Source organism: Urtica dioica, chromosome 12 (assembly GCF_054948205.1).
Source record: "Urtica dioica subsp. dioica isolate 48M chromosome 12, U.dioica_male_clone48M_v1_H2, whole genome shotgun sequence".
Lineage (NCBI taxonomy): Eukaryota > Viridiplantae > Streptophyta > Magnoliopsida > Rosales > Urticaceae > Urtica > Urtica dioica.
Window position 1 is genome coordinate 20,503,416 of NC_142767.1, and position 27,560 is coordinate 20,530,975.

The following is a 27,560-nucleotide window of genomic DNA, read 5'->3' on the forward strand; positions in this document are numbered from 1 at the left end:
AAAGACGCGGCCAAAAAACGACACCATTAAAAACAAACGACACGCTGCCATAAAAACGACATCATAAAAAACGAAGACACGCGGCCGAAAAACGACATCATTAAAAACAAACGACACGCGGCCACAAAAACGATATCATTAAAAACAAACGACACATGGCCGCAAAATGACGTCGTTTGCGCTTACCCGCGTATCGTCTTCCCCCAAAAAAAATTTGTTTCCTATTTCCTCTGATCTTCGGCTGCAGAGAAAGCTCTCTCCCACAAACTGAGAGCTCTCGAGAGGGACAACAATGGGGACTTCAGTTCAAGTAACGCCTCTCTGTGGTGTCTACAGCGAGAATCCACTGTCGTATCTGGTCTCAATCGACGGCTTCAACTTACTTATTGACTGTGGCTGGAACGACCACTTTGATCCCTCTCTTCTTCAACCTCTCTCCAAGTCTCTCTCTCTCCCTCTCCCTGTCTTTCTATTTCTCTCTCTCTCTCTGAAGAAATTGGTTCTGATTTTTTTTTTGCCTCCATTTCTGTGTTGATTCAGAGTAGCTTCGACGATCGACGCAGTTCTGCTCTCTCATAGCGATACGCTTCATCTCGGAGCTCTTCCGTACGCCGTCAAGGAGTTTGGTCTTTCGGCGCCGGTTTTTTCCACTGAACCGGTTTATCGGTTAGGTCTGCTCACTATGTACGACCAGTTTCTTTCCCGGAAGGTGAAAAGTTTCTTCAATTCATTGCTGCTTCTTTAATGTTCACTGTTCCTTTTCTTCTGGTCTGATTGGAGTTTCTTTGGTTCTGTTCGCAGCAAGTTTCGGAGTTCGACTTATTCAGTTTGGATGATATCGACTCTGCTTTTCAGAATGTTACAAGACTTACTTATGCTCAAAATCACCACCTTTCTGGTACATTATCCCTAATTTTGTTATTAAGCTGAAAGGAATTGAGTATTTAGAAGTTTAATGACGACAAACAGAGTTTATCAATAGATTTGTGGTGATTTTTTTTTTTTGGTGGTGAATTCGCGTTTTCTTTTTTCAAAGTTCCAGTTGTGAAATGTTGTGGTTTAAGCTAAAATTGGGTATTTTCATGGCGAATTCTGTAACAATTGAATCAGGAAAAGGAGAGGGAATTGTGATATCGCCGCATGTGGCTGGGCATCTTTTGGGAGGTGCTGTGTGGAAGATTACAAAAGACGGCGAGGATGTTATATATGCTGTTGATTTCAACCATCGCAAAGAAAAGTAAACCTACATTTCCCTTTACGAGATTAAAGCTTAAGTTTTCTTGTAGAGGATTGATGATTAGAGCTAGACCAAAGCTTAATAACGAGTATGGTTTTTCATCAGACATCTGAACGGAATAAATCCATCTGTGTTTGCACGACCCGCTGTTCTTATAACGGATGCTTATAATGCTCTTAACAACCAACCTTATAGACGCCAAATGGACAAAGAGTTTACAGGTAGGATGGACTGTTGGTTTGATTTTGCGTTCAGAAAATAATTTTGATTTGAAACCGATTACATTAACATGCCTAAAAATGTGTTAAGGTTCTATATGAGGATGTAATTTCTTTGTACTTGCTGTAGATACTATAAAGAAGACGCTACGTGTAGATGGTAAAGTATTACTGCCTGTTGATACAGCTGGGAGAGTTCTGGAGCTTCTTCAAATCTTGGAATCAGTGAGTTAGCGAATTTAGTAGTATACTTGTTTAGCGCTTTTCGTATAGACAATAAGAAAAGTGTTCTTACATAATAAATTTGCAGTGTTGGGCAGAAGAGGGACTGGACTATCCAATCTACTTTTTAACATATGTTTCGTCCAGCACCATTGATTATGTGAAGAGTTTCCTCGAGTGGATGAGTGATTCTATAGCTAAGTCTTTTGAAAAGACACGTGAAAATGCGTTTATTCTGAGGTAAGTTATTTGATTTTATTTTATTTGTTTCATACTTGAATTTGCTGGGAATATACTATATAGCAAAACCTAGTTATTGGGCATCATTTGCAATTCTTGCAGGAACATCACACTTTTAGTTAACAAGACTGAGCTTGATAATGTTCCAGATGGTCCGAAGGTTAGTATAGTTACATAAATATCTGTAGAGTGTGTTATCTATTGTCTTGGGCTTACTAAATTTCATACAGGTTGTTCTAGCTTCAATGGCCAGTTTGGAAGCAGGTTTCTCCCACGATATATTTGTTGAATGGGCAGCTGATTCCAGAAATCTTGTACTTTTTACAGAGAGAGCCCAGGTACTTAATGTACCAACTTTAAAACTAGAAATCCGGGATCCTTATTTGCTTGATGCAATTTACATGTTAGTCGTATCAGAACTTGGAAATTCTTCTTGCATTATTTTTTTAATTTTTCAGTAGCCTCATAACTATTAATTGGATAAAACCGAATATTAATTCCCGAAAATTATTAGTTTGGTTCTTAATCATTTCATTTGTACTTATTGATGGATTGAAACCTATGCAACTTATTACATGTATCCGAAATTTGCTATATCATCTTCTTTGTCTTATGAATTACATTTGTCCTGTTTGTGTAGTTTGGATCATTGGCTCGTATGCTTCAGGCAGATCCACCTCCAAAAGCTGTTAAAGTCACGATGTCCAAGAGAGTCCCTTTAGTTGGGGAGGAGTTGATCGCCTACGAAGAAGAGCAAAACCGAATTAAGAGAGAAGAAGCTCTAAAGGCTACTCTTATCAAAGAGGAGGAATCAAAAGTATCGGTTGAATCAGATGTTGACACGAGCGATCACATGGTCATTGACACTGGCAAAGCTAATCCTTTGCCAGAGGCTGGTAAGTAATAAAAAAAACAGACGCCATAGATTCTTCATTTAATCTCTTGAAGCGTCTTATTTGCGTAATATAAAGCTTGATAATTGGAGCCATTGGGGTAGGTCTCCCGGTCGATATTGCCAGGGCCTCGTGGAATTTAGTCGAGTCCAACCCGGACACCACAGTTATAAAAAATAAATAAAGCTTGAATAGCGCTGCAGTTCATTTGCTGGCCACATTCCTCCGATTTTTGAATGCATGTGTTTTTCTTGCGCTTAAAATCCTTTTGGGTCTCTCATTCTTATCCATTTTCTACATTGTCAACGTGTTCTGTGCATTTTGAATTGGTGAAGAAGTTAATTAAATATTAATTCCATCACAACGGCAGGTCCTCAGGCTGGTAGGTACCGAGATGTATTAATTGATGGATTTATTCCTCCTTCCACCAGTGTTGCTCCTATGTTTCCCTTTTATGAGAGTACTTCTGAGTGGGATGATTTTGGTGAAATCATAAATCCTGATGATTATGTAATCAAGGACCAAGACATGGATCAAGCTTCAATGCAGGCGAGTATTCACTTGGATGTCTATAACTTCGAGTTTGACCACTGTGCTCATCTTCATTGCTTGTTACTGCAGGTGGTTGGTGATATGGAAGGAAAACTTGATGAAGCCGCTGCTAGTTTGATACTAGACACTAAGCCCTCAAAAGTTATTTCTAATGAACTTACTGTAAGTATAACTTTTTTTTCTTAATCAGCATATTGTTATTTCACTCTTGAGGTCACAGTAAAGTTCATAAAATTATGCTCGAATTCAGGTGCCAGTCAAGTGCTTATTGCTTTATATGGATTTCGAAGGCCGTTCTGATGCTCGTTCCATCAAATCCATTCTCTCCCACATGGCTCCTCTAAAGCTTGTATGATATATTTTTTTTCATTGTGCAAATGTTTCATAATGAGTGTGATGCTTATATGGATGAATGATACCGAAATCCTCTTCGTATTTTTCCTAGGTTTTCTTAATCAGGTAACTTAAAAGACCTGTTTCTATTCTCTTCACAGGTTCTCGTTCATGGAACAGCAGAAGCCACAGAGCATTTGAAGCAACACTGCGTTAAACAAGTCTGTCCTCATGTTTATGCTCCTCAGATCGAAGAAACAATCGATGTCACCTCTGACTTGTGCGCTTATAAGGTATCTGAATGAATCAAGAAAAGTTGCTTTGTTTTATACAAGCTCTCCCATTTGAGCCATAACAAGTTTTCGCAATCTTTAATAATATTACCTGAATTACAGGTTCAACTATCTGAGAAGCTGATGAGCAACGTGCTCTTCAAAAAGGTAATCACCAGTGCCTCAAAAAATTCCGGTAACATTATACGTTTTGTAATCAATTTCCCTCGATGCTGACACAAAAACACGCACGCAGCTCGGAGATTATGAAATAGCTTGGGCTGATTCTGAAGTTGGGAAGAACGAAAATGAGACGCTCTCTTTGCTTCCCCTCTCGAAGCCAGCACCGCCACATCAATCTGTCCTCGTCGGTGACTTGAAAATGGCGAATTTTAAACAGTTTCTCGCCGATAAGGGCGTTCAGGTAGTTTTATATCTATTTAGACTGATGGTTTGTGATATAAGCTTCTGTCTTGTTATAAATTGCTTTTTTATTTTATTTTATATGATTATATCCATTTTTTATTTATTTTTATGCTATATATTATAGGTGGAATTTGCTGGTGGTGGTGCTCTGCGATGCGGAGAATATGTGACATTGCGTAAGGTCGGCGAGGCGAGCCACAAGGTCGGATAGCTCACTAATAGAACCTTAAGTTTTACTGTTTTGCAAGTTTTATGATGATTTTATTTCTTCTGATCAAGTAACACTAATAAAATATCTCCCGTTAATATAAAAAAGAGGAAAAATTAAATAAAGAAACGCTACTAAATTTTCGAGTTTGGATGTAGGGTGGAGGTCCTGGAACTCAGCAAATCGTGATCGATGGCCCTTTGTGCGAGGAATATTACAAGATTAGAGAGTTATTATATTCACAGTTTTATTTGCTGTAAATTATGATGCAAATATTACAAGTGTAGATCCATTAAAATAGGTTGTTAGCTGGTGTACTATGGTTGAGTTGTCGCAGGAAATTAGAGACATTTTTCCTTTATGTTTATTGTTTTTTGCTTGGAGGTTTTTTCATATGATTTCAAATATTAAATGTAGTTCTTTCCCTTTTCAGCATACTTGCTGTGTTTTATTGGCTTTTTTATATTTATTTTTATCACGCAGTGCCGAACTTATCTTATATGAATTAGTACTGTTTTCTTATATAATTGCACAGAGCGTTAGATTAAAAGCTTGTTATAACATCTAAAAACATAGATACTGAACAAATATAGATTATTGAACATCTTTTGTCAAGGCACACCTAATAACTAGCAGTTTTTTAGTTGAGATGTATATATGATGTTTAGGATAAGGTTGTAACGGTAAAAGGAAATTTTGTTTAAAAATTGCAACACGAGATGATTTTATCATGGTGTGTAGATTCGTATTATTTAGATAAAATTCAAATTTCCTGATTATAATAATAAAATGAAATAGAAAACCTCAAACGAAGTTGTTGGCAACATGGCATTATCTTTATCAATTTTGTCGTCAATTTGTGGAATAAAATCTAAAATATCCTATCTTTAATTCCTTGTAGAGAAAAAAAAAATATCGGTTAACAAAACTTCATATATACTTAGTTACTTACGAGGAAAATAAAAAAATCCACATGTCCTTAATAAACTCTCACACCCTGTTCGTCTCTCTACGCGAACCAACCAGAAACAAAGCTTGAACCGGAGTGAGTTTCGTCGCTCAAAGGATAAACAAGTCAACCAAACAAACCCTAAAATCCTTCTTCAATGGCGTATACGTACTCTCCGAGCTCGCTCCAGCTCCGTTTTGCTCTCGCCTCAGCCGGCGCGTCCAGGAAGTCCCCGCCGCGTCTCGCCGGAGGACAGCTATGGAATCGCACTCGGACGCTACGCCGCCGTTTCGAGGTTTTGTCTGCGAGTTCCGATTCCAACGCCGACGGATTTTCCGGCTGGTCAGGCACGGACGGTGAAGGAGAAGGAGACAAACCGTCGCTCGGTTCTGAGAAGAAGAATAAAGTTCCTGGAGGTGAATTGCGTTGTGTTTTGTTCTGTTTGGTCTCTTGAATCTATTTTCAAAATCTATCTTTCTCCGAATCCTTTTTTTTTTTATCTAAATTAAATTTGGCTCATTTTACCTTCTTCGTGATTGGGCTATTGGAATTATTATGATAATTAAGAGCGAGTGACAAAGTAGTTTTCTTTCAGGAGCTGTGGGGATTGGAATAGCCGGAGTCTTTCTTGCTCTTGGACTTACTTTTGCAGCATTGTCTTTGCGGAAACCGAGTAATTCAGGTGAACTTTTGTGTGTGTTTGCGTTTGTGTTTGTGTATGTGTGTATTTTCTTATGGAATAGTTCCTTGTTAAAGCATGTCTGTATCCACGAGCTTGAAATATTATTATTGTTCATGGACGATCGAAGTAGAGAGGACTAGGAAATTAAACTCATAGGAAGGGAGTATTTGGTGCAACCCTCTCGAATTTGACTCGTTACTAATCCATTTGTGATAAATGTCATTCTCAATTTATGATGAAATGCTCATCGGTAGCTTCTCGAATTTTGGTGTTGTGTCGAATATATCTGCTGTATGAAAATGAATTTGAGTTTTGAACGAGTACTAGGTCTTATGTGACTTGTGAGTATTGTGTGGGCACAGGGGTTAAACATATGGAGCCATTGACAACGCAGCAGGAAGAATCATTACTGGCCGATGAAGAAAATGACAATGTTGAGGGTGATAAAAATGAAGGTCAAAGTACGGAGCAAGAAGAAGCTAATAGTCTCGAGGAGGGAGAGACAGGTACTACTTACAAGGATTCTTCTTCATTTTCAGAAGTTGATGTTCCTAGTGAAAATATAGTTGGTGGCGATGATTCGGTAAGTGGGGGTATTTCGGTAGATGATGTAAAAAACACGTCCCGTGATATTGATGCGACCAGCGGAGTCTCGGTTCTAGACAATTCTGGCGATCATTCAAATTTTGATGATGAGTCAGCCGGAGGGGAAACCGTGTCAAATACATTTGTTCTGGTTGAACTTCAAGATACCGATGGTGCAGAAGACCTAATTCCCAAACACGACGAGAACCTTGTTGATGTTGGGTCAATCACCGACTCTGATCATGTTCCATCTAATATTAGCCTTGATAATATGAGTGCAAGTGACCAAACTTCAAATCAATATCTCATTTCCGATGTATTAGATGCCCTTGTGTCTCCAAATGTGCCGTCTAGTTCACCATTAATTTCCATATCAGAAACTCAGACCATTTCTAGTTACGGCGCAGAGAAAGTAACTATAACCAATGAAATTTTTGAGGTTAGTGGTGATGATATCTCACAGCTCTCAGCCGAGCGAATTAGTTTAACCATGGAAGTGGATAAAGTAGGCGAAGATGGGACCTCTGTAACATCTGTGCCTGACTTGGAACATTCACTACAAAATGAACAGTTAACAAATATTGATAATGAGATTAATAGAAGCACTTCGGAATCAACAAAACCGGGGAATTCCTTCTCTTCTGCTGGCATTCCTGCTCCATCTGTGGTTTTCTCAGCTCTACAGGTGCTTCCTGGAAAGGTACTGATTCCTGCGGTTGTTGATCAGGTTCAAGGCCAGGCTCTTGCAGCATTGCAAGTATTAAAGGTATTTCCAATAGTTTTGTTTCCTACATTTGGTTGTGTATTAATCAAATATCTCGATAGATCGTGTGATAAAAAGAGGGGGGATAAGTTGAGACCTCGGGTTTAGTTCATTAGCTGTTGACAGTTTATGCGTGCTTGAACTTATGAGCTGATAGTGATACTAAGTTCATTTGTAATTTCACTAACGCGTCATTTTTTTCAGGTCATCGAGTCTGATGTTCAACCTAGTGATTTATGTACACGCCGTGAATATGCTCGGTGGTTAGTGACTGCAAGCAGTATTCTTTCAAGGTACAAATTTTGTTGTTTATGCAGTTATTTTATTAGGGTGTGAGATATGCTATCAAAATGTCTAATGGATATGTCATTGTTGATATGTGATTTGCTTATGTAGGAACATAATTTCCAAAGTATATCCTGCAATGTACATAGAGAATGTAACTGATCTTGCATTTGATGATGTTACTCCTAAAGATCCCGACTTTGCAGCCATTCAAGGTGGGGACAGGTTATTAAATATGTAATTGAGCTAATCCAGTCATCTGATGGGAACTATCCCGTTAATATGCTGGAATTCATTTACTTAAGATCTTCCGAGAAACTGTTTCTTCCAATCTATTTCTATTTTGGAAATTCTAGGTTTGGCAGAAGCTGGAATTATCTCAAGCAAGCTTTCAAGACAAGATACGCTTTCTTCTGAAGACGAAGATGAGGGTCCATTGTACTTTTCTCCTCAAAGGTGCACAATGATTTAATTTCCTGGTTAGATCATATGTTAAATATTTCAACTTCTGCTTTAGAAACACCTCCAAATCAAACCAATATTGCTAGTTTGGCACTGAACCTATTAGATATATAGTCTACATATATTTTCCCCTATTTCACTTCGTGTTTCCAGTTCCACTATCCTGTAGCTTCGTTACTGCAAGACAAAAAAAAAATGATGTGAGTTTCTTCTATCGACCCTGTGTCTTTGTCAGTGATGCTCTTGCTTTGCATCCTATTCTACAGCCCTTTATCACGCCAGGACCTTGTAAGTTGGAAGATGGCCCTGGAGAAAAGACATCTCCCAGAAGCGGATAGAAAGGTGCGATGTCCTTCAAGTTTTGCATAAATTACTCTTTTATCTGATGTGTTGTACTCATAAATTGCTTCTCCAACATTTTATGTGCCTAGACAGGCATTATATAAAGTTTCGGGATTTATAGACACAAATAAAATACACCCAGATGCATGTCCTGCGCTTGTTGCCGACCTGTCGGCCGGAGAACAAGGAATTACGGCTCTCGCATTTGGTAAATACTAATTTCTTAAAATTGTTGTCAACACAAATTTACACATGTAAATGGTTGATTTATCTTCATTTGGGACAGGCTACACTAGACTTTTTCAGCCCGACAAGCCAGTAACTAAGGGCCAAGCTGCAATAGCTCTAGCCGTTGGTGAGGCCTCTGACTCGGTCAGCGAGGAGCTTGCACGTATAGAAGCAGAAGCCATGGCAGAAAATGCTGTTGCGACTCATAATGCTCTAGTAGCTCAAGTCGAGAAGGATATCAACGCAAGTTTCAAGAACGAGCTTTCCATGGAGAGGGAAAAGATAAACGCTGTGGAGAAAATGGCAGAAGAAGCGACGCGAGAATTGGAAAAGTTGAGAGCCGAGCGAGAGAAAGATGCCATTGCCTTAGCAAAGGAGCGGGCTGCGATTGAATCGGAAATGGAAGTGCTTTCGAGGTTAAGACACGAAGCGGAGGAACAGTTGCAGAGTCTTATGAGTAACAAAGTAGAAATATCGTACGAGAAGGAAAGAATCAATAAGCTTAGAAAAGAAGCAGAAGACGAGAGCCGACAAATTGAACGCTTAGAGTATGAGTTAGAGGTTGAGCGGAAGGCTTTGTCCTTGGCCAGGTACGCCTATCATCAATCTGCTGTCAAACTCAGAAGAGGATTAATTTTAGGGAAATAACAAATCTATCCCATCGTTTAGCCAAAATTAACTTCATTTCTATTTTTACATATAACCCCTAGTATGTCAAATCTCATAAGCCATGGATAATAATAATAATAATAATAATAGTAATAATAATAATAATAAGATCATTATTTCCTATGCTTAAAAAGACTAATTCATTATTTTCAATAAAAAAAATGAGCCGTGATATTTATACTCGAGAATGAAAAAAGTGGGGTGAGAAGGTTATATTTGTGTCATTCTAACAAATTTCGGTTACATAACCCAGAGAACGTATGTAGTTATTTTTCCCAGAAGTTGAAACATTAAATTTAATGTGTGAGACTCGAGTAATTACAGATCAGTACACTTGCTCATTAGAGAATAAACTTCTTTTGTGGTATCTACGTACATCTCAAGGTCAATTTGAAAATAGAGATTATACAAAAGCTTGGTATCGGAGAGACCCAAAAAAAAAAATAGTTGCAACGCTGCCATCTAAATTATTGTTATGGCTGTAGCTAGCAACTTCTGAAAATCACTTTTTTTTTTCTTTCCGGGATAAAAATGTAAATACAGGTCTTGGGCCGAAGATGAGGCAAGAAGAGCAAGAGAACAAGGCAAAGCGCTCGAGGAGGCAAGGGATCGATGGGAGAGGCACGGCATCAAAGTCGTCGTGGACGAAGATCTCCAAAAAGAGTCTTTGGCCGGAGTTACTTGGGCCGACGCCGGAAAACTGTTCTCCGTCGAGGAAACAGTTGGCCGGGCCGAGACATTGACAGACAAACTCAAGTCAATTGCTGAAAATGTCAGAGGCAAATCGAGAGCCACGATTGACATAATCATTCAGAAGATAGCTCTGATCATATCGAGCTTGAAGGAATGGGCCTCGAGGGCCGGAAAGAGAGCCGAAGATCTTCGAGATTGTGCTGTTTCGAAGGCCCACGAGTCGACCCAGAAATTGCAGCGAAGCACTTGTGAGTTTAGGTCGGCCGTCAAAGAAGGTGCAAAGAGAGTCGCCGGTGATTGTAGGGACGGGGTAGAGAAGCTCACCCAGAAGTTCGTCAAGACGTGATCATTAGCATTTAATAAATATGATTATGGTTTTGTTTCCTTGGTCTTATTTCTTTCTATGTATTATTGTTATTATGGTAAGGCAAACCCTGGTAGAAGTACTTGTTGCAGTTCCTAAGAACTGATTTTTTGAAAGAGCATCAAACATTTGATGGATTAAAATTGCTAAATAAATTATGTGAATTGCTTAATAAACATTGAGGCTTAAAATTGCTTAATAAATTATGTGAATTGCATTTTCATTGTTCTTGGAACGGTTTACTTCTGTTTGCTCATATGTTTATTTTTACTTATCACGAACTTTCTTAACCGAGGCTGATTGTATTTTAGACTTGAAGATCAAAGGAAAAAAAACAAAACTTGCACTGATTTTACTAAAATGAGTTTCTCATGTCTACTCAAATGAATTATTTAGTAAACTCTTCAACATAGCTGCCATCATAAGGTTTTACGATTGTGTTTATTTATTTTTCCGTCTATTTTTTTTAAAAATGATACAATAGTAATATTTATCTAACCCCAAGATTTTGAGCAAAAGAAATCTAACCCCAAAATCTACTGTAGCTTGCGTGATAGTATCTTCTTTATGTGAAGCTGTTCTCTTGTATAAGATATTTTTTAAAAAACAAATTATTTATATCAAGTACTTCACACTTTAGACCTTCCAAAGACCGACCTTTTTAGATTCATTCCAGTCCACGCCTGATTCTCAGCTCGACGAATATGTCCGACCTCAGATAACTTTTTCTTATTAAAAATTTTATTTTTTTGAGTTATGTGCAAGAAAAAAAAATAGAAAAATTAGTCGAACTAGTCCAAATTTTCACTATAGCAAAAAATGATGACGTGTCTTAATTATGTAAGATGTTAATTACTATAATATCCTCTACTAGAATTTCGCTTAAAAAACTTGTAGCTCACATTTGATCATTCAAAATTTTCGATCTTAATACACGTGTATATATTTCGAATTTAAAAAAAAATTATATATTTGACAAAGTTGGTTATTGAGCGTTAATTTCTTTAATGAACATTATAGCCGTGTAAGCAAATGCAGTGTAAATGTTTGTAATTTTTTGTTAATTTCCGTTGTTTTGTTAATTTCTGTTAATTATGGTAAATTTACATATGTGCATGTAGAGCCGATTTCTTTACTTTCCTTTAATACGCATTTAATACGGTATTTTTGTTTTCCAAATTTATTTTCTAATTTTGAACGGGTCATGAGTAATTACGTGTATTCATTATCCTGTTTGACTTATTCAATCAATAAATATTTCCTTTCCCTTTTAATTACATCACCGAATCTCCTATTATGAGTTCAAAAATCTGAAATTAAATTGTTGTATACAATATAAATACGTGTATATATTTCGAATTTTTTAAAAAATTCTATATTTGGCAAAATTGGTTATTGAGCGTTTATTTCTTTAATGAACATTATAGCCGTGTAAGAAAATACAGTGTAAATGTTTGTAAATTTTTGTTAATCTCCGCTGATTTGTTAATTTATGTTAATTATGGTAAATTTTTTGTGCATTTATTGCATTACTAGATTCACACGCATAATATCAAATAAACCAATTTTTTTTTTCCAAATTTATTTTCAAATTTTGAACGGTTCATGACTAATCCCGTGTATACATTGACGTGTTTGACTTTGACTTATTCAATAAATAAATATTAGCTTTTTCTTTTAATTACATCATCGAATCTCCTATTAAATTAGCTAAATATCCAATTAAATTGCGAAAAAATCTGAAATTAATTAGCTGTATACAATTCAAACCGGTCAAACGTGGGCTAGTGTTTTGATCAAGTAAGTATAAAAAAATGGTAAATTAGGTATTTTATATCCGTAAATTTCAATAAATTGCTAGATTGCAAAATTTACCAAACGTTGACTAGATTACAAAAATCATGTTTCAAAATGGCTACGCTGCTAGTTTACCAAAAAAAATATGTATCAGTGCAACATATACAAGGTAATTTCTGTAAGATGACATGAGGCTTTTTAATTGGTTAACATGAGACCCATGTATATAAGAACGCTAAGCTCTTTGAACAGAGATATATATAATCTCGAGAATATATGATAAAAAAATAAATAAATAAATAAAAACTTTACATTGAACATAATGCAGACGGGTCAAACCTCATGTCACAATTTTGGTAATTTCTTACTATAATCCTAATTTGGTTAAAGTTAAAAGAAGAATTTCAAATATGCCCACTAAGTCTAACTGAACAATTGTAAAATAGGATATACAAAACAACAGCAAAGATTCATTTGAATTTCCTTATTTTTTTTTCTTCCCTCAATACTTTACATGAGTGGTGATTATGATTACCATACTAAGTAACTTCACTTAACAGTCAAACGCTTTTATTTTTGTCTTTCCTCGGTTCGTCACCTAATAGCTTTCTTCTATGAATAAATTTAAATCAGTATGAAAAATAAAAATTTAATGGTAACAACTTGGCCGACCAAGTACTTCAGAAACGTGGATCACGTGGCGATTTAATAGAACTGAACAGCGAGCAAGTACTCCTTTGCAGTTATTTTCACCAGCGATTATGTATTATTAATTACTTTATAATCACAAACTCAAAAAAAAAAAGAAAAAAGGAAGGGCTATTATGATAACCAGAAACAATTACAGTCATGCCATCCATCAACGACGTTTCTTATTTAATTCATTATTATATCTGTTTTGCACTTTCACGTCAAAAACAAAAACCTGATCGATGTTTCTCTCCATATTACCGGTTTGACTAATTGGTGTGAGAGAGAGAGAAAAGTATAGAATCCTCTACATGTATATAGTATATGCTCATTAATATTAAATTACGTATATGATTTAACATCGCTCTCTCTAATGCTGAATGATTAAATCGTCCTCTACCAACTCTGTTCAACACTAAAAAAAAAAAAAAAAAACTCATCGCTTTTTCTTCTCTTCAAACTCCGAACAACGAACGAACGACTTCGCTGCTGAGCTCTGTAAGTTTGTGATCAACACCACTCAAACTTGGTACCTAATTCTCTCTCAATCCCCGCACAAAAATCATACCCAAACATTAATATTTTTTTTTTGTCTCAGGATAGAAGAGCCGTGCTGTGATAGAGACACAACAAAGCTCTCTCTGATTAGTGAGTCTCCATAGCCGATTCCTTAATATCCTCGATTTGTATATACATATCCATCCATAGATATAGTTCAGTAGTTTTCTTTTTTCTGTAATTTAATTCCCCATTCTTAGAATCTCTAGAAACCCCCATCCAATTCCTAGTATAACCATTTATTATTTAGTTTAAAACCCAAAACAAGTGATTTGGGTTTGGCTTAATAAAAAAAAAATTCCCCAGAATCGAGCCATCACTGAAAAGTCCAACCTCAAAAAAATTTCAAAATTCACTACCAGTTATAGCTGATCTCTTATCTCCAATTTTTTGTAGAACACTGTTCATCCATCAAGTTAATCCACAGTCCAATCTAAAAGCACCAGCCTTTATAGAGAGAGAGAGAGAGAGAGAGAGAGAGAGAGAGAGAGTTCATCCATTTATTCAATTGAGAACCCAAAACAAAGTCATTTAGGTTTGGCTTCAATAATAAAAAATAAAAATAAAAAATTGTATTTTTTCCATATACCCTTTCCTTCTACTTTGAATCATCACTGACAAGTCCAACCCCAAAAAAATTGCAAAATTCACTAGCAATCATAGTTGAATCTCCAATTCCTGCTAGAACACCCGGTTCATCCATTAATGTCAATCCACAAGCCTTTATAGAGAGAGAGAGAGATGTCGATCCTGTGTGGCGTGCCTCTGCTAGAGTGCGTGTACTGCATCGGGTGCACTCGGTGGGCGTGGAAGCGGTGCCTCCACACGGCGGGCCACGACAGCGACACGTGGGGCCTCGCCACTGCGGAAGAGTTCGAGCCAATCCCTCGCCTCTGTCGCTACATCCTCGCAGTCTACGAGGAAGATCTCCTCTCCCCTCTCTGGGAACCCCCCTCGGGCTACGGGATCGACCCCGCCGCGCTCGTCCACCGCAAGTCCTACGAGGACACCCGCGGCCAAGCCCCGCCCTACATCCTCTACCTCGACCACCGCCACAGGGACGTCGTCCTCGCCTTCCGCGGCCTCAACCTCGCCAGGTAAACGTTCAAAACGGTTAAAAGATTTAACAGGTTAACCGTGTTTTTTTTAGAATGGTTTAACCAATTGGCCGTTAGTTTCAATATTATTTTTTCTTGATAGTTGGTTAACCGGGGAAATGGTGGTTAACATGTAAAGTAATCAATCGGTTAATTTTTTGGGTCTTTTAGCTATATAGCTATTTGACTTGTAGTGTTTTGTACAGTAACCAACTTTTTGTAAATTTTCTGTAAATAACCACCTCAACTTATTTACGGCACTCAAAAAGACTAAAAAGTACAAAATATGCGGGAATGTTTTTTTGGTATTTTTGTCTTTTTGAGTGCCGTAAATAAGTTGAGGTGGCTATTTACAAAAAAAATACAAAAGGTTGGCTATTTAGCAATTCTTAGACTTTCGGTGGCTTATTTTTAATTTTAAGCGGTCAAAGTGCCCACCTTAATTGCCAGGGAGTCCGACTATGCGGTCTTGCTCGACAACAGGCTCGGGAAGAGGAAGCTCGACGGTGGATACGTCCACAACGGCCTATTGAAGGCCGCCACGTGGGTCCTACAGGCCGAGGCCGAGGTCCTGAAGGGTCTGTTGGAGGAGAATCCGGATTATACGTTGACTTTCACGGGGCACTCGCTGGGGTCGGGGGTCGCGGCTCTGCTGGCGATGGTGGCAGTTCAGAATCGGGACCGGCTCGGGAATATCGAGAGGAGGAGGATCAGGTGCTACGCCATCGCTCCGGCGAGGTGTATGTCGCTCAATCTCGCGGTTCGCTACGCTGATGTCATCAACTCCGTCGTGCTTCAGGCGATTTTTTTTTTTTTTTTTTTTTTTTTTACTTTGGTGTATTCGTGGTCTAGTTAAACAGAAAATGTTTTAGAGTTCAATAGTAACTGTGAGTCTGATGAATCTGAATCGTCTGTTCAGTTTTTATGTTCCTCCAATTAAATTATGACAAAAAAAGGATGTTGATGTCAGGGACGGAGCAAGAAGACGTAGATAAGGAGGGATATAATTTTTAAAAAATTTAAAAATATCTCGGGAGGAGCTAATTTAAAATTTTCTTATGTAATTTTATAAATAAAAAATAAAAAAAAGAATCTGCCCTTGGATTATGTATCATAATTTAATCGAAGGATCTGCATTCAAATATTATCGCATATATTGAGCTTCGTCTTTCTTTTCTTTGACACTGAACATCAGGACGACTTTCTGCCTCGGACGGCGACGCCTTTAGAAGACATATTCAAGTCTCTTTTTTGGTACGTGTTTCGCAAGAGTCTATTTCTCTACCGACTGTCTGGCTCTATTTCTAGTTGCCTTGGGTCTTAAGCTATCAAGTTTCTCCAATTCTGATGTCGCATTTTCGAACAGTTTGCCGTGCCTGTTATGCCTGAGATGCATGAGGGACACTTGCATTTCGGATGAGAAAATGCTGAAAGATCCGAGGAGGCTCTATGCGCCCGGTCGCCTCTACCACATTGTCGAGAGAAGACCTTTCAAGTATATCTCTACTTTCTCTAATTTTTTTATTTTTTTATTTCAACATGAATTTGGCAGAGCATAGAAATCGAACCGCGTAGCTTTTCGGGTTTTCTGACGATGAACAAAATTCGGTTGGCTGGCTTTTTTGTTTTTTTGTCCAGGCTGGGAAGATTTCCTCCGGTGGTAAGGACCGGCGTGCCTGTGGACGGGAGATTCGAGCACATAGTTCTCTCTTGCAACGCCACTTCCGATCACGCCATCATTTGGATCGAGAGAGAAGCCCAAAGAGCCCTAGATGTAAGTCCCACGTGATTCGAACTGGTATTTTTGTATAATTTGCAACATACCATCGAAAGGAAATACAACCGAGTGATATCGGAATTTCGACAGATCCGTGCTCTCCTTTTCCCTCTTAATCTCCCTTAGTAATGAAATATTCAAGGTCTTATCATATATTTTCAAAGTATTCTATATAAACACCTAACTTATCTACTAATAATTATAATACCCTCAATATCTAGTTCCTACTACATTCATTTGATGTTTTCATTCCATCGAAAAGCATCAATACTTTGCCCTCATTCCAAGTAATCTTAGGATTTGAAAATGAAAAAAAAAAACGTTCTAATATCAATCAAAATATTCTTTCTCTATTATTATCTTTTGTAGTTGATGTTAGAAAAAGATCAAATAATGGAGATTCCGGCGAAGCAGAGGATGGAACGGCAAGAGACACTGGCGAAGGAGAAGAGCGAGGAATACAAGGCCGCTCTGCAGAGAGCGGTGACTCTCGACGTGCCACACGCTTTTTCCCCTTCTCGCTACGGAACTTTCGACGATGATGTCAGCGACGCCTCGCTCGGGTCATCGTCGGTGAGAAACGGGAGACAAGAGACGTTGGACGAGCTTATGTCGCGTCTGTTTGACAACGACGGTTCAGGTCACATTGTGCTCAAGAGGTCTCATAGCGGTTTATGATTTTTTTTTATGTGAAGAAAATAAATAAAGAGGGGATGAGGTTTGATAATCATATTCTTTGATTTATTTCTTAAAAATTTTGTACCATATTTCAATAGGAGGGGGTAATTGAGTGAGTTTTTGTATTCTGAGGCTGTACTGATATTATGAAATAAGGGATAAGTTATACATTAAAAGTGAAACTGGATGTTTATTTGGTCATGAATAGGTCATTCAAGGAAACTCGATCTAAACGCTAAAATAATGAAAATGGATGATATTGAGCAATGTAGAGAGAAAGAGTCATGGGTACAGTAGTATTTAGCTCCTAAAGTCACAAAATAAGAGGAAAATTATAATGATGCACTTCTATATTTTTTTGGGAAATTATAACTTTTTTTTGCATCGAATATAAAATTTAATTAAAACAGACCAATGCTTAATAAAACCTTAACCAACCACACTGACAGTCGGGTTTTTTTTTATATTTTTTATTTTATTTCAGACAATGAAAGTAAGGAGAGTGAGACTATTAAATAATAATTCAAAATGACACGATTACGGTAACACGATTAAAATTGATTAACACGATATTAAATAGTTGACACGAAACATGATTATGATCCACACGAATATGATCAAATCTTTTCAAACTTTATTCTATTTACAAACTATAGCCTAGTATTAATTTCAAATATGATGCCAAATCAAGACGTTAGAAAGAATACCATTATGTAAACATAGTCTTCATGTTAAAAAGAACTATATCAGTGGATGTCTCTCACCACACCACTAATTAAAAAAAAAATTAATCATCCTATAATACACATGACATTGGTATGAGTTTTAAAATGTAACGAAAAAACGTAAACCGGCTTTATAAAACAGAAATAGTAATGACACGTGTCATGTAGCAAAGTGCACGAGAAAAGGCACACTCTTCTCTATGAGTTCTCGCACGGAAATACACAGGCATTTGAGAGAAAAAAGAAAAAGAAAAAAAAAAGTCCTTTAATTCATGAGAACGAACAAACAAACACATCGTCACAGAAAAACCAGTTCTTGAATTCTCTCCGCGCCAATGGATTCCATATTTTCAGCTTCCTTTCTTCTTCTTTTGGCGGTTTCGTCGTCTTCTTCTTTCATCACCTGTTTCGCCGAAGTGTAAGTAAAAACAATAAAAATTCAGCTCTAATTAAATCTCAGCTCTGTGTTTTTGTTACTTAATTACGCTTCCAAATGTACATCATATATTTCTTTCTTCGAACTTTCCATTTTATTATTTCGTCGATACGCTCATGACTGTTATGCATTGAATTGTTGAAAGTAGGAATCTTTCGAGTGTTCTTGATCTAGGTTCTCTAGAACAGCTCGCGAATTATGATCCCATGAAAAAGATTTCATTTTTAGTCATAAATTTTCTGTTGCTGATTTCGCAAGTACTAATAATGCATCTGACAGAAATTTATACTTGATCTCTTCTTGAGAACCTCTTTGTGGGTATTGATATAATAATTTTTTTTTTCTTCAGTAGCCGAAAAGAATTAAGGAATAAAGGAAATCATTTGGGAATGGTCACACAATTGAGACGAACGAGTCATTCCAATCGAGTTGACCCGTCCCGAGTCGTGCAACTCTCTTGGCGACCAAGGTCAGGAACCACAACTCTGATGAGCTTCTTGTCATTTTTTGGTTGGAAATAAATCTGAAAGAAGTCTTGTTTCTTTGAAATAGGGTCTTCTTTTACAAAGGTTTCCTATCAGATGAAGAGTGTGACCAACTGATCTCTTTGGTAATAATTACCATCTCTCTTTTTTTTTTATTCTTTTTTTATTACTCTTGTGCAAATAAATTATTGACATGTTGAGTTTCAGACACATAAACTGAATGAGAAATCTTCAAACGACTCGGGACACACCGCTGCAGAATGGAAATTAGAGAGTTCGAAAATTCGCAAGCTCGCGGAAGTAAGTTATCGTGTAATAACGAATCACTTTGATAATGAACGAAGAACTTTTCTTATCTTCAGTCTCTTCTGCACTGGTTTGGTCTCGATTTCTCTTTCGCATTTGCTGATGCAGAGTCTTTTTTTCAGGAGGATATAGTTTCAAGGATTGATGAAAGAATTTCAGCATGGACTTTCCTTCCACAAGGTACATATACATGTATACACACACACACACACACACACACACACACATATATATATATATATATATATATATATATATATATATATATATATATATGTACGTATATCTTGGTACTAATGTTTTTTTCTTCATTCAGAGAATGGAACGGCCTTGAAGGTCATGCGATACGGGGTTGAAGATTCCAAAAAAACCTTTGATTATCTCGGAAATCGCTCGTTGGAGGAAGAAGAAGAAGACCAATCTCATCCCATCGTCGCGACGGTCGTCTTGTACCTCTCGAACGTGAGCCGAGGAGGACAAATTCTATTCCCTGACTCAGAGGTAACATAACTAGCCTTAAAAAAATAAAAATCTATTCACTTAAGCAGAAGATACCAATGCTCTCTCTCTCTCTCTCTCTCTCTCTCTCTCTCTCTCTCTCTGGGTCTCAGGCGAAAGACAACATCTGGTCCGAGTGTGGGAACGGGGGTCACGGAATTCTGAGGCCCACGAGAGGCAACGCGATTCTGTTCTTTGGCCGAAACTACGACACGAGCGTGGATTACAGGAGCGAGCACGCTCGGTGTCCGGTTCTCGGTCCAGAGGAGATGTGGTGCGCCGCGAAACTCTTCCGCGTGAAAGTCGACCTCGCTCTACAGAAGGTTCCATCGGACGACTTTCTCTGCTTCGACCAGAACAAGTCGTGCCCGAAATGGGCTCACTTGGGAGAGTGCGAGAAGAACCCCGTCTTCATGCTCGGTACCGACGATTACTTCGGTACTTGTCGATTCAGTTGTAAAGTCTGTTGATCTCGAATTCATTCATGTTCTTTCTTATTCATTTTTCAATTTTGATTTTGGAGCAGTTGAAGAATTTCATTGCTCAGAGAAGAACATCCTTTCTTATCTTCAATATAGCCAATTCATTGCAAATTTGATATATGTATATGATGCCCAAGAACTGCTCAACGATAGCCTTTATTTCAAGTTTAAAAAAATTGCAGATACATAGAGAAGCCAACTTTATTGAGCTATAACTCGCTTGATGTCAGCAAATCGAAAGCTAAAAACTTTGACATCAGAAAAAATTAAACCCTAGAAGATACAAAAAGAAAATCTATGGTCGAACGCTATTACTGACGTTTGGTGGAGATTGAACGGAGTGAGTGGATTTGTTGTTGTTGTCTAAGGAACATGAAGATTTGAAAGCGTCGATATGAGTCTGACACTTGAGATAGTCTCCTTTATTCTCTTCCAAACACTTCTTCAGAGCCTGAACATCGCACGATGATGCAATCTTCTTCGAGCTCTTGTTCGTGGCTTCGTACTTCGCGTCCATGGTTTCCGAAATCAGAGGTCGATCGGAGTTGAGATGAGTGATTTCGGGTTTAGAGGTTTTCTCTGTGATTTATTGGATGCTTAAAAAACAATAAAGGAGAAATTACATGATTCCCCTCAAAGTTTAGGTCGAGTGACAAATTACCCCTCAATTTTTTTTTTTTTTTTTTTTTTTTTCACAAAATTGACTCTAAACTCTCATTTTATTGCAGCGTTGTACCTTCCGTCATTTTCTTCTCACCCAGTAAAAAATTTTACATGACTTAAAAGTTAAAACATGTACAATTATCAAATACCTTCCCATACTATTATTATTATTATTATTATTATTATTATTATTATTCGTATTATTATATTTTAATAAATTAAAAAACTTAAAAAAATTTCTCTCTCTCTCACAAAATGTAATTACCAAGCATAGTTTCAATTTTCAAACAATATGTTAAAGATGTAATCGATCTCTAAAACTAATCAACAAAATCAATTGTTTTCATGAAAGTATCAAACCCATCAATATACTGTGATTCTTATAACATGTATGTGTATACAAAAAAAATAAATAAAAATAAATTTACCGCATTCTTTTCACTGCCCTTATTTTTCTCTATTCCTCCGCCCCAAAAAAATTTCCCCTTTTTTTAATCACCTCATTTTGGCATTGCAATTCCTCATCCTAGAGTTCTTCCTTTTATACTATACTTAACGACAACATTTTTTATGATAACATTGATAACCCACTAAATATTATATCTTTTTCCGAAAAAATAATATTTTTTTTCATTATAAACGACAACATTGATACCTACTGTATATTAAATCGTTTCCAAAAGACAATATTTTTTTTAAAAATGGGAAACGACAACATTTATAACTCACTAAATATCTCACATTAAAAAATAGTATTAACAACATTTAAGATTAAATTCATGATTTCTAGCCTTTTATGCTTTGTTCTTATCATTTAAACATACTTTATCTAAGATTTTATGATATAATACCCAAATTCAATGGTAAATCTAAATTATATGTAAATAAGCACAAATAATGAAGAAGATAATCAATGCATAAGGTTTAGCTTCCTATTTATAACAATTTTTTTCTTCAAAGGTTCTCTTACTTTTTTCATGTGAGACTTTTATTTTGCACAATTTTTACCAAACCACAATCAACTCACACGTACTTTCACTCCTTTGTTGTTGTTTTCTTTTTATTTATTTATTTTTTTAATGTTATGTACGTGAGATCTCACGTTTGTTTGTTTTTTTTTGTTTAAGTTGTTTATTGTAATTTTTTTTTATCGGAGTGCTATTTATTGTATTTGAGAGCAAGTTGATAGTGGATATACTGTATTCTTGTGCTATTATTATTATAGAAAATTAAGAAAAGCCAATTTAAACATTTGACATTGCTAAATAGCCAACGTTTGGTAAATCTTAGGTAAATACCCGTAAATAATTACGTGCCCTAATATACAAAGGTGACTATTTATCTAAGATTTACGTCTGTAAATACATGAAAATACTATTTACCTAAGATTTTTCAAACGTTGGCTATTTAACAATACTAAACGTTTAAAGCTGTAAGTAACTAGACCACTTTAAACATGGGCTAAAAACAAATTTTATAGTTTCATTTTGGCTATTTCGCTACACTGCCCTTATTATTATTATTAGACTTTGTTTGTTTATTATTCTTTATTCATTTTTTAATTATTGTAAACTCTTAAATTTATCATCTAGTTAATTAAGAATAAGATAATTATTCATCAAACATATATTAATATTATATATGATCATTTACTTTTAATATTTAAATATAATATAATTTTTTAGATATTAATAATAATTAGTTTATCTTTATTATTATTAAGTGTATATATTACATGTTTTAGGTAATTATTTATTCACTAAATATTCATCGGTAAAGTTGGTATTTGTCAATTTACTACGTCGATAACGGTAATTTCATCGATATAATTTATCATATTTTTTATTGAATACTCCGATAAATCATTAGTTTCTCTCGATATACCAATAAAATTTTAGATATGTTATTTCAATTCTTGGAAAAAAATTTGAACATATATAGAATAAAATAAATTAAGTGGATTTTCCCAATCAACAAAAAAGGAAACACGTATGTCAAATTTGAAAACAAAATTTTGAATTATTTCCTAATAATTTGTAGGGTATACTATGCTCTCATTATTTTTCTTAAGAAGTAATTTTGATAAATGATATATTTAATCACACAAATCTTCTCAAACACGACTCATTATTTTATCAAAACACGCATTTTGTTACCTTTTCCACACGAGAGCGTCTATCGCCAGCCACAATTCCCCAATTTGAAACCCCGAAACTCCTAACGGCTACTTCTGAGTTCAATAACCCACACAGACACAAAAATCCAAAATCCAAAATCCAAGTATCCCAAACGTTTTATTCTTAAAAAAAATTCCAAACGAACAATTTCCCAATCTTCCATTGCAAGCTCAATCGCTTCGGTCCCTATAGAAAAAGGGCTCTCAAATCTCGAATTTTCACCGATTTTTGCTTATCAATTCTCCTAAATCATTGTCTTCTTCATGGCTACTTTGTCTTCTTCCTCCTCTACTCCGTCTATCGAATCCGACCGTATAATGACCAAAACGACGCCGATGAATTCGAACTCAAATCCGGAGAGAAAGGTCAGAGTTGTGGCTAAAATTAGGGGCTTCACCGAATCTGAGTTTCAGAAAGGGGATTCTTGGATCTCCGTGAAAAAGCCCGAAGGAGAGAGTTCCGAGCCTTGCATTGTCTCGTTTGGGGACCAATTGACGAGGTAACACTCAATTTCAGAAGTTTCCATGGTGTTTTTTCAGGTTCTATTGGTTATGTTTTAGTTGCTTCAAATTAATATATGTGATTGAGGAAAACCAGAAAAGGAAAGAATTTGTCTTTATATTAGCTTTAAGGTATGTTAAATTAGTGCTTGATTATGGAACCGACTCTTTTTTGTAATAAATGTGCATTTTGGTCACTCTTTAGCTTTGACAGATTTTTTTCTATTGTGTTGCAGTCAGAAAGATTCATATGAAATAGACTATTGCTATGAGCAAAACGAAGGAAATGATTCGGTGTTTTCGAGAGAAGTAAAACCTCTCGTTTCTGGGGTTTTTGACGGCTGTAACGCCACTGTCTTTGCCTATGGAGCGAAACGCACGGGAAAGACTTCTTTAATTCAGGTGAGTTTTGATCACGAGATATTTTTTTTCCCCACTAACAAGATTGGTATAATTCATATTTGGAGTGGATTGGATTGTTATTGTGAGAGAAGTTGAATGCTTATATTTTTGTTTTCAATATTTGAAGGGTTCTTGTGAGAAGCCTGGATTGGCAACACTTGCAATGTCTGAAATTCTATCAGCAGCCGAGGAAAGTGGAAAGTCCGTCTCTATTTCTTTCTTTGAGGTTTTTCAAGACCGCGTGTGCGATCTATTGGATTCTAAACGGCAGGCTGTTTCGGTGTTGGAAGACAAACAAGGAAAAATCCAACTTAAAGGACTTTCTCGGGTATGTCATTGAGTGTTTTTTCTTAATACTTTATTAATTGATGAGAAATTAGTTCAGCTGTCTCTAACAAATTTTTATGATGTTACGATTTATATTCAATTTTTTAGGTTCCAATTCAGTCACTCTCAGATTTTCAGAATTTGTATGTTGCGCAAGGTTCAAGCAAACCCTCTCAAAAGGCAACAGTTGAGCCCCCTCGTCGGAGCCACAAGGGGTTGATTATATATATATCATGCCTCGATGACCCTCTCCGCACGGGAAAGATAAATTTTGTTGAATTAGCAGGTATTTGAGTGTTGTTACCAATTCTAATGTTTTTTTTCACCTATTTGCAATGGGTGTTCAGATTAATATACAGCGCTACCTCTCTGTTTATCAGGTTATGAAGATGTGCGAAGAAAGAGCACCGATGGTCAGAAAATTTCTGAGCAGAGTAAGACTAACACGTCAGTGTATGCATTTCTCAATATCATACATTCTTTGAGTACAAGTACAAGTCACGTCCCTTACCGGGAGAGCAAAATTGCACGGATTTTGCAAGATTCCCTCGGTGGGCTCAACAAGATCTTGATGATCACTTGCTTGGTAAGTCTTCATTAGTTAGTTATGATTCATACATGTCCGTGTTTATTAATCCACTGTTTTTTCTCTTCATTGCAGAGCCCAACATTTTGCCAAGATTCATTGTACATGGTAAAGTTGGCGTCTCGATCTTCTCAAAAGGTTCAAAGTGTTGCCTTGGATTCGATGAAGAAAATTCAGAACTCGATCAGACCGAAGATCGTTTCGTCGTTAAAGAATCGGACACCAAAGACAGTGTCTGCTGCGACAAAGAAACCAGCAGCGTCCCAACGTCGAGTGCCTCTTTCGGAAAAGAAGATCAATGGTGTTCTATCCTCTGTTTCCAAAGGAAGGTACATACATATGTATGAAAGATATTGTGATATTTTGTTGCCTTTTTTTTTCACTTCCTGAAACGGATGTTGAAACTGAAGTAAGTTTTGTGTTTTGAAGGAAACTTTTTGAAGAAAAAAGTAAACCCACGCCATCCTGTAAGGTACCTGATTTGCTTATTTGAGGGAGAACATTAATTAAGGCCATCTTTATTAAGCTTGTTAATGTTGGACTTGTTGATGTTAGAATAAATGTACGGAGTCAGCAAGTTCGGGGTTGGACAGTGTCTCCAATGTTATGCCTTTGGCAGATGAACACCAAGTAAGAGTTTGAAGATTTTTCCATTGATTGTTAATCCATTTTTTCTCTAGTTTTTAAGAATGAACTCACTTGGAAATGTCGTGAGCAGTATCATAGTGTCTTCGGGCAATGTAATAATATTTTTAGTTTCTAAAAAAGCATTTTGCTTTCTGTGCACATGTTTCAAGGATTTGCATACTAAAACAAATATTTTATGCAGGAAAAAACACTTGTAGATGTTCCCCAGGAAGCTGATCAAACTTCTACATCAGAAAAGGTATGAAGAAATATGGTTTATGGAAGTAAAAATTAGAACTATCAAAGTTATACTGGAAAGTTTCTTAACCATTTGTGTTTTTTTCCAATTCAGGGCAATCTGCCACCGGACTCTGAAGATGTGTTTGCTTTTATGGTGCCAAAGGTGTAATATAAACTACATTATTAATAGGTATGTGTTAATCTTTGCAAGGAAGCTAATCAATTGAATATTTTATACTAGGATGTTCTTACGATTGGTGCGGATGGACCAGAGGCGATTACTCCTAGTCTAGACATCACCACAAAAACAAGTTCATCGTCTTTTGTCCAAGAAGGTTTGTTCTACTTTTTTTTTCAAGATTGAATCATAAGCTAAAATTAGTTATCGATAAACTGAATCTGTTTTCTTTTCATCAATGGTCTCAGGTCAAGTTATTGAAAAAGACGACGGTGCCACGCCGCAGATAAGTGCAAGGTTGCGAGAACTATCAAATAATTTGAAGGCTCTATGTTTTTCTCCAACCCCGTTTGCTTTGGAGGTAAGAAACAAGAGAGAGTCCATCGACATCACAGAACCGAAAACTCCGATGGTTGTTTGCAGTGCCACTAAGGAGAGCACGACAAATTGTAAGAATGTCGATACTCTTTTGGGGACATCAAGCGTGCGTGGAATGAAGGTAAAATAAATTATGTTACTCGTAAAACAATTCCTTACATTTATACTCACTCTTTTATTTGTCATTTCAGAGTTCTATTGCCCGAGAATATCTCAAGTTTTTAAATACGGCCGACAAGTACGTGTATTATTAAGCCAATTTATAAGTTTTTATTTTTTTTATTTATTTAAATTTTCACATAACTGACATTTTCTTAATCACTTCCACTCTACAGAGAAGAGCTGAAAAGACTTCGGGTAAGTGCTAAGAACACATATATTTTAGTTGATGCAAAAATATATGGTTTTGACTCTTTCTTTTTCATTCTTGATGTAGGGGATTGGCGAGAAAAGAGCAACATGGATCCTTGAACTCCGCGAAGAATCACCGGAACCCTTCAAGAGTGTGAGTATCTTTTTTTTTTTAATTAATGTTCTGTTTATTCAGCTTTACTTTATGCTATCGTCAAATTCCAGCTCATAACGCTTCAATGCTTTTATTTTCCAGGTTGATGACTTGAAAAATATTGGTCTAGTTGGAAAGAAGGTATTCAATTGATCAAAATTTTCAAATAGGATGATGAATGTTCATCTAAAAACCATTGATTTCTTTGAGACGTTGTTTATTGACCGTCATTGTATGTTTCTATTTGTAGCTTAAGGAGTCGATGACAATGGGCGGCCTGCTTTTTGATTAAGCTCCGAACACTGAATTCCGAAAATTTGTGTTTTTTGTTCATCTTTTCAATATGTGTTGTGAAAAAACATGATAAAAAAAATGGAAAAAATAGAGAAAAGATAATCAACCCATCTGCCTTGTGGGCTGTTGTGGTAATATGTAATTGCCTTGTCATATTGAAATACATTCAGAAGTGTTGTTATGTTATTATTTATGGATCATGGTTCTGGTTTAAAGTTAAAGTGTTAAATGTGAATAAATAAAATTGATCTGTCTATCGTTCTATGCTCTACAAGCAAGTAGGGGTGAAACTGGATCGGTTCGGTTCGGTTTTTGACATTTTTAGTATCCGAATCCAAATTTTCGGTTTTTAAAAACTCGGTCCAGTATCCCGTCCAATTTAGTCTAAAACCGAAATTCGGTTATCCGAATATTCGGTTATCCGGTTTCTTAAATCCAGTATCCAGTCCAGTATCCAGTTTTTAAAATTCGGTTATCCAGTTTGTAAAATTTCAGATCCAGTTTAATATCCAATTTTATAAAATGGATATT

At 36.4% G+C, this 27,560-nt stretch overlaps 5 protein-coding genes across 8 annotated transcripts; all 5 read left to right on the forward strand.

Annotated features, from left to right (window-relative positions):
- Nucleotides 1–229: 229 nt before the first annotated feature.
- CPSF100 (cleavage and polyadenylation specificity factor 100) lies at nt 230–5,100 on the forward strand. Its single transcript, XM_089603687.1, has 18 exons — nt 230–441; nt 541–709; nt 802–898; nt 1,111–1,237; nt 1,343–1,458; nt 1,586–1,680; nt 1,766–1,917; nt 2,020–2,077; nt 2,148–2,255; nt 2,558–2,813; nt 3,181–3,359; nt 3,432–3,524; nt 3,613–3,711; nt 3,857–3,988; nt 4,091–4,135; nt 4,224–4,391; nt 4,518–4,595; nt 4,760–5,100. Exons 1-18 carry the CDS (start codon nt 293–295, stop codon nt 4,859–4,861), a joined length of 2,223 nt encoding a protein of 740 aa, XP_089459813.1. The 5' UTR covers nt 230–292; the 3' UTR covers nt 4,862–5,100.
- Nucleotides 5,101–5,545: 445 nt separating this feature from the next.
- Nucleotides 5,546–10,833, forward strand: LOC149380145 (GPI-anchored adhesin-like protein). 2 transcript variants are annotated; one of them, XM_089603099.1, is made up of 11 exons: nt 5,554–5,966; nt 6,146–6,232; nt 6,595–6,738; nt 7,495–7,583; nt 7,785–7,873; nt 7,977–8,080; nt 8,222–8,321; nt 8,594–8,669; nt 8,763–8,877; nt 8,956–9,487; nt 10,110–10,828. In XM_089603099.1, the coding sequence occupies exons 1-11, from the start codon at nt 5,708–5,710 to the stop codon at nt 10,603–10,605; spliced, it is 2,091 nt and encodes a 696-aa protein (XP_089459225.1). In that variant the 5' UTR covers nt 5,554–5,707; the 3' UTR covers nt 10,606–10,828. The 2 variants fall into 2 exon arrangements, with proteins under 2 accessions (XP_089459224.1, XP_089459225.1); XM_089603098.1 differs by having other exon boundaries at nt 5,546–5,966; nt 6,595–7,583; nt 10,110–10,833.
- A 2,478-nt stretch (nt 10,834–13,311) lies between these two features.
- On the forward strand, nt 13,312–17,456 carry LOC149380146 (uncharacterized). 2 transcript variants are annotated; one of them, XM_089603561.1, is made up of 7 exons: nt 13,312–13,639; nt 13,709–14,765; nt 15,216–15,564; nt 15,961–16,019; nt 16,132–16,260; nt 16,404–16,539; nt 16,912–17,456. In XM_089603561.1, the coding sequence occupies exons 2-7, from the start codon at nt 14,410–14,412 to the stop codon at nt 17,218–17,220; spliced, it is 1,338 nt and encodes a 445-aa protein (XP_089459687.1). In that variant the 5' UTR covers nt 13,312–13,639; nt 13,709–14,409; the 3' UTR covers nt 17,221–17,456. The 2 variants fall into 2 exon arrangements, with proteins under 2 accessions (XP_089459687.1, XP_089459686.1); XM_089603560.1 differs by having other exon boundaries at nt 13,312–13,608.
- A 643-nt stretch (nt 17,457–18,099) lies between these two features.
- LOC149380147 (putative prolyl 4-hydroxylase 12) lies at nt 18,100–20,317 on the forward strand. Of its 2 annotated transcripts, none has more exons than XM_089602400.1 (7): nt 18,100–18,363; nt 18,734–18,850; nt 18,934–18,991; nt 19,074–19,166; nt 19,295–19,352; nt 19,489–19,673; nt 19,784–20,317. In XM_089602400.1, exons 1-7 carry the CDS (start codon nt 18,281–18,283, stop codon nt 20,138–20,140), a joined length of 951 nt encoding a protein of 316 aa, XP_089458526.1. In that variant the 5' UTR covers nt 18,100–18,280; the 3' UTR covers nt 20,141–20,317. The 2 variants fall into 2 exon arrangements, with proteins under 2 accessions (XP_089458526.1, XP_089458525.1); XM_089602399.1 differs by having other exon boundaries at nt 18,114–18,363; nt 18,731–18,850.
- Nucleotides 20,318–22,957: 2,640 nt separating this feature from the next.
- Nucleotides 22,958–27,291, forward strand: LOC149380148 (ATP binding microtubule motor family protein). Its single transcript, XM_089604179.1, has 17 exons — nt 22,958–23,491; nt 23,729–23,894; nt 24,022–24,222; nt 24,330–24,507; nt 24,602–24,807; nt 24,883–25,136; nt 25,237–25,279; nt 25,363–25,437; nt 25,637–25,693; nt 25,787–25,837; nt 25,916–26,009; nt 26,101–26,351; nt 26,422–26,468; nt 26,566–26,587; nt 26,667–26,735; nt 26,838–26,876; nt 26,986–27,291. Exons 1-17 carry the CDS (start codon nt 23,256–23,258, stop codon nt 27,025–27,027), a joined length of 2,031 nt encoding a protein of 676 aa, XP_089460305.1. The 5' UTR covers nt 22,958–23,255; the 3' UTR covers nt 27,028–27,291.
- The last annotated feature ends 269 nt before the right edge of the window (nt 27,292–27,560 follow it).

What these genes read in the sequence shown, in the direction of transcription:
- CPSF100 (XM_089603687.1), top strand. Translation starts at nt 293, where the DNA reads ATGGGGACTTCAGTTCAAGTAACGCCTCTCTGTGGTGTCTACAGCGAG. An exon ending in CTGACTTGTGCGCTTATAAG is followed by an intron (nt 3,989 to 4,090) that starts GTATCTGAATGA and finishes CCTGAATTACAG; the next exon opens with GTTCAACTATCTGAGAAGCT. An exon ending in TCGCCGATAAGGGCGTTCAG is followed by an intron (nt 4,392 to 4,517) that starts GTAGTTTTATAT and finishes TATATATTATAG; the next exon opens with GTGGAATTTGCTGGTGGTGG.
- LOC149380145 (XM_089603098.1), top strand. Translation starts at nt 5,708, where the DNA reads ATGGCGTATACGTACTCTCCGAGCTCGCTCCAGCTCCGTTTTGCTCTC. An exon ending in TTGTACTTTTCTCCTCAAAG is followed by an intron (nt 8,322 to 8,593) that starts GTGCACAATGAT and finishes CCTATTCTACAG; the next exon opens with CCCTTTATCACGCCAGGACC. An exon ending in AAGGCTTTGTCCTTGGCCAG is followed by an intron (nt 9,488 to 10,109) that starts GTACGCCTATCA and finishes ATGTAAATACAG; the next exon opens with GTCTTGGGCCGAAGATGAGG.
- LOC149380146 (XM_089603561.1), top strand. Translation starts at nt 14,410, where the DNA reads ATGTCGATCCTGTGTGGCGTGCCTCTGCTAGAGTGCGTGTACTGCATC. An exon ending in TCAACTCCGTCGTGCTTCAG is followed by an intron (nt 15,565 to 15,960) that starts GCGATTTTTTTT and finishes ACTGAACATCAG; the next exon opens with GACGACTTTCTGCCTCGGAC. An exon ending in ATATTCAAGTCTCTTTTTTG is followed by an intron (nt 16,020 to 16,131) that starts GTACGTGTTTCG and finishes ATTTTCGAACAG; the next exon opens with TTTGCCGTGCCTGTTATGCC.
- LOC149380147 (XM_089602399.1), top strand. Translation starts at nt 18,281, where the DNA reads ATGGATTCCATATTTTCAGCTTCCTTTCTTCTTCTTTTGGCGGTTTCG. An exon ending in GTGACCAACTGATCTCTTTG is followed by an intron (nt 18,992 to 19,073) that starts GTAATAATTACC and finishes GTTGAGTTTCAG; the next exon opens with ACACATAAACTGAATGAGAA. An exon ending in ATGGACTTTCCTTCCACAAG is followed by an intron (nt 19,353 to 19,488) that starts GTACATATACAT and finishes TTCTTCATTCAG; the next exon opens with AGAATGGAACGGCCTTGAAG.
- LOC149380148 (XM_089604179.1), top strand. Translation starts at nt 23,256, where the DNA reads ATGGCTACTTTGTCTTCTTCCTCCTCTACTCCGTCTATCGAATCCGAC. An exon ending in AACCCACGCCATCCTGTAAG is followed by an intron (nt 25,280 to 25,362) that starts GTACCTGATTTG and finishes TGTTGATGTTAG; the next exon opens with AATAAATGTACGGAGTCAGC. An exon ending in AAGAGCTGAAAAGACTTCGG is followed by an intron (nt 26,588 to 26,666) that starts GTAAGTGCTAAG and finishes TTCTTGATGTAG; the next exon opens with GGGATTGGCGAGAAAAGAGC.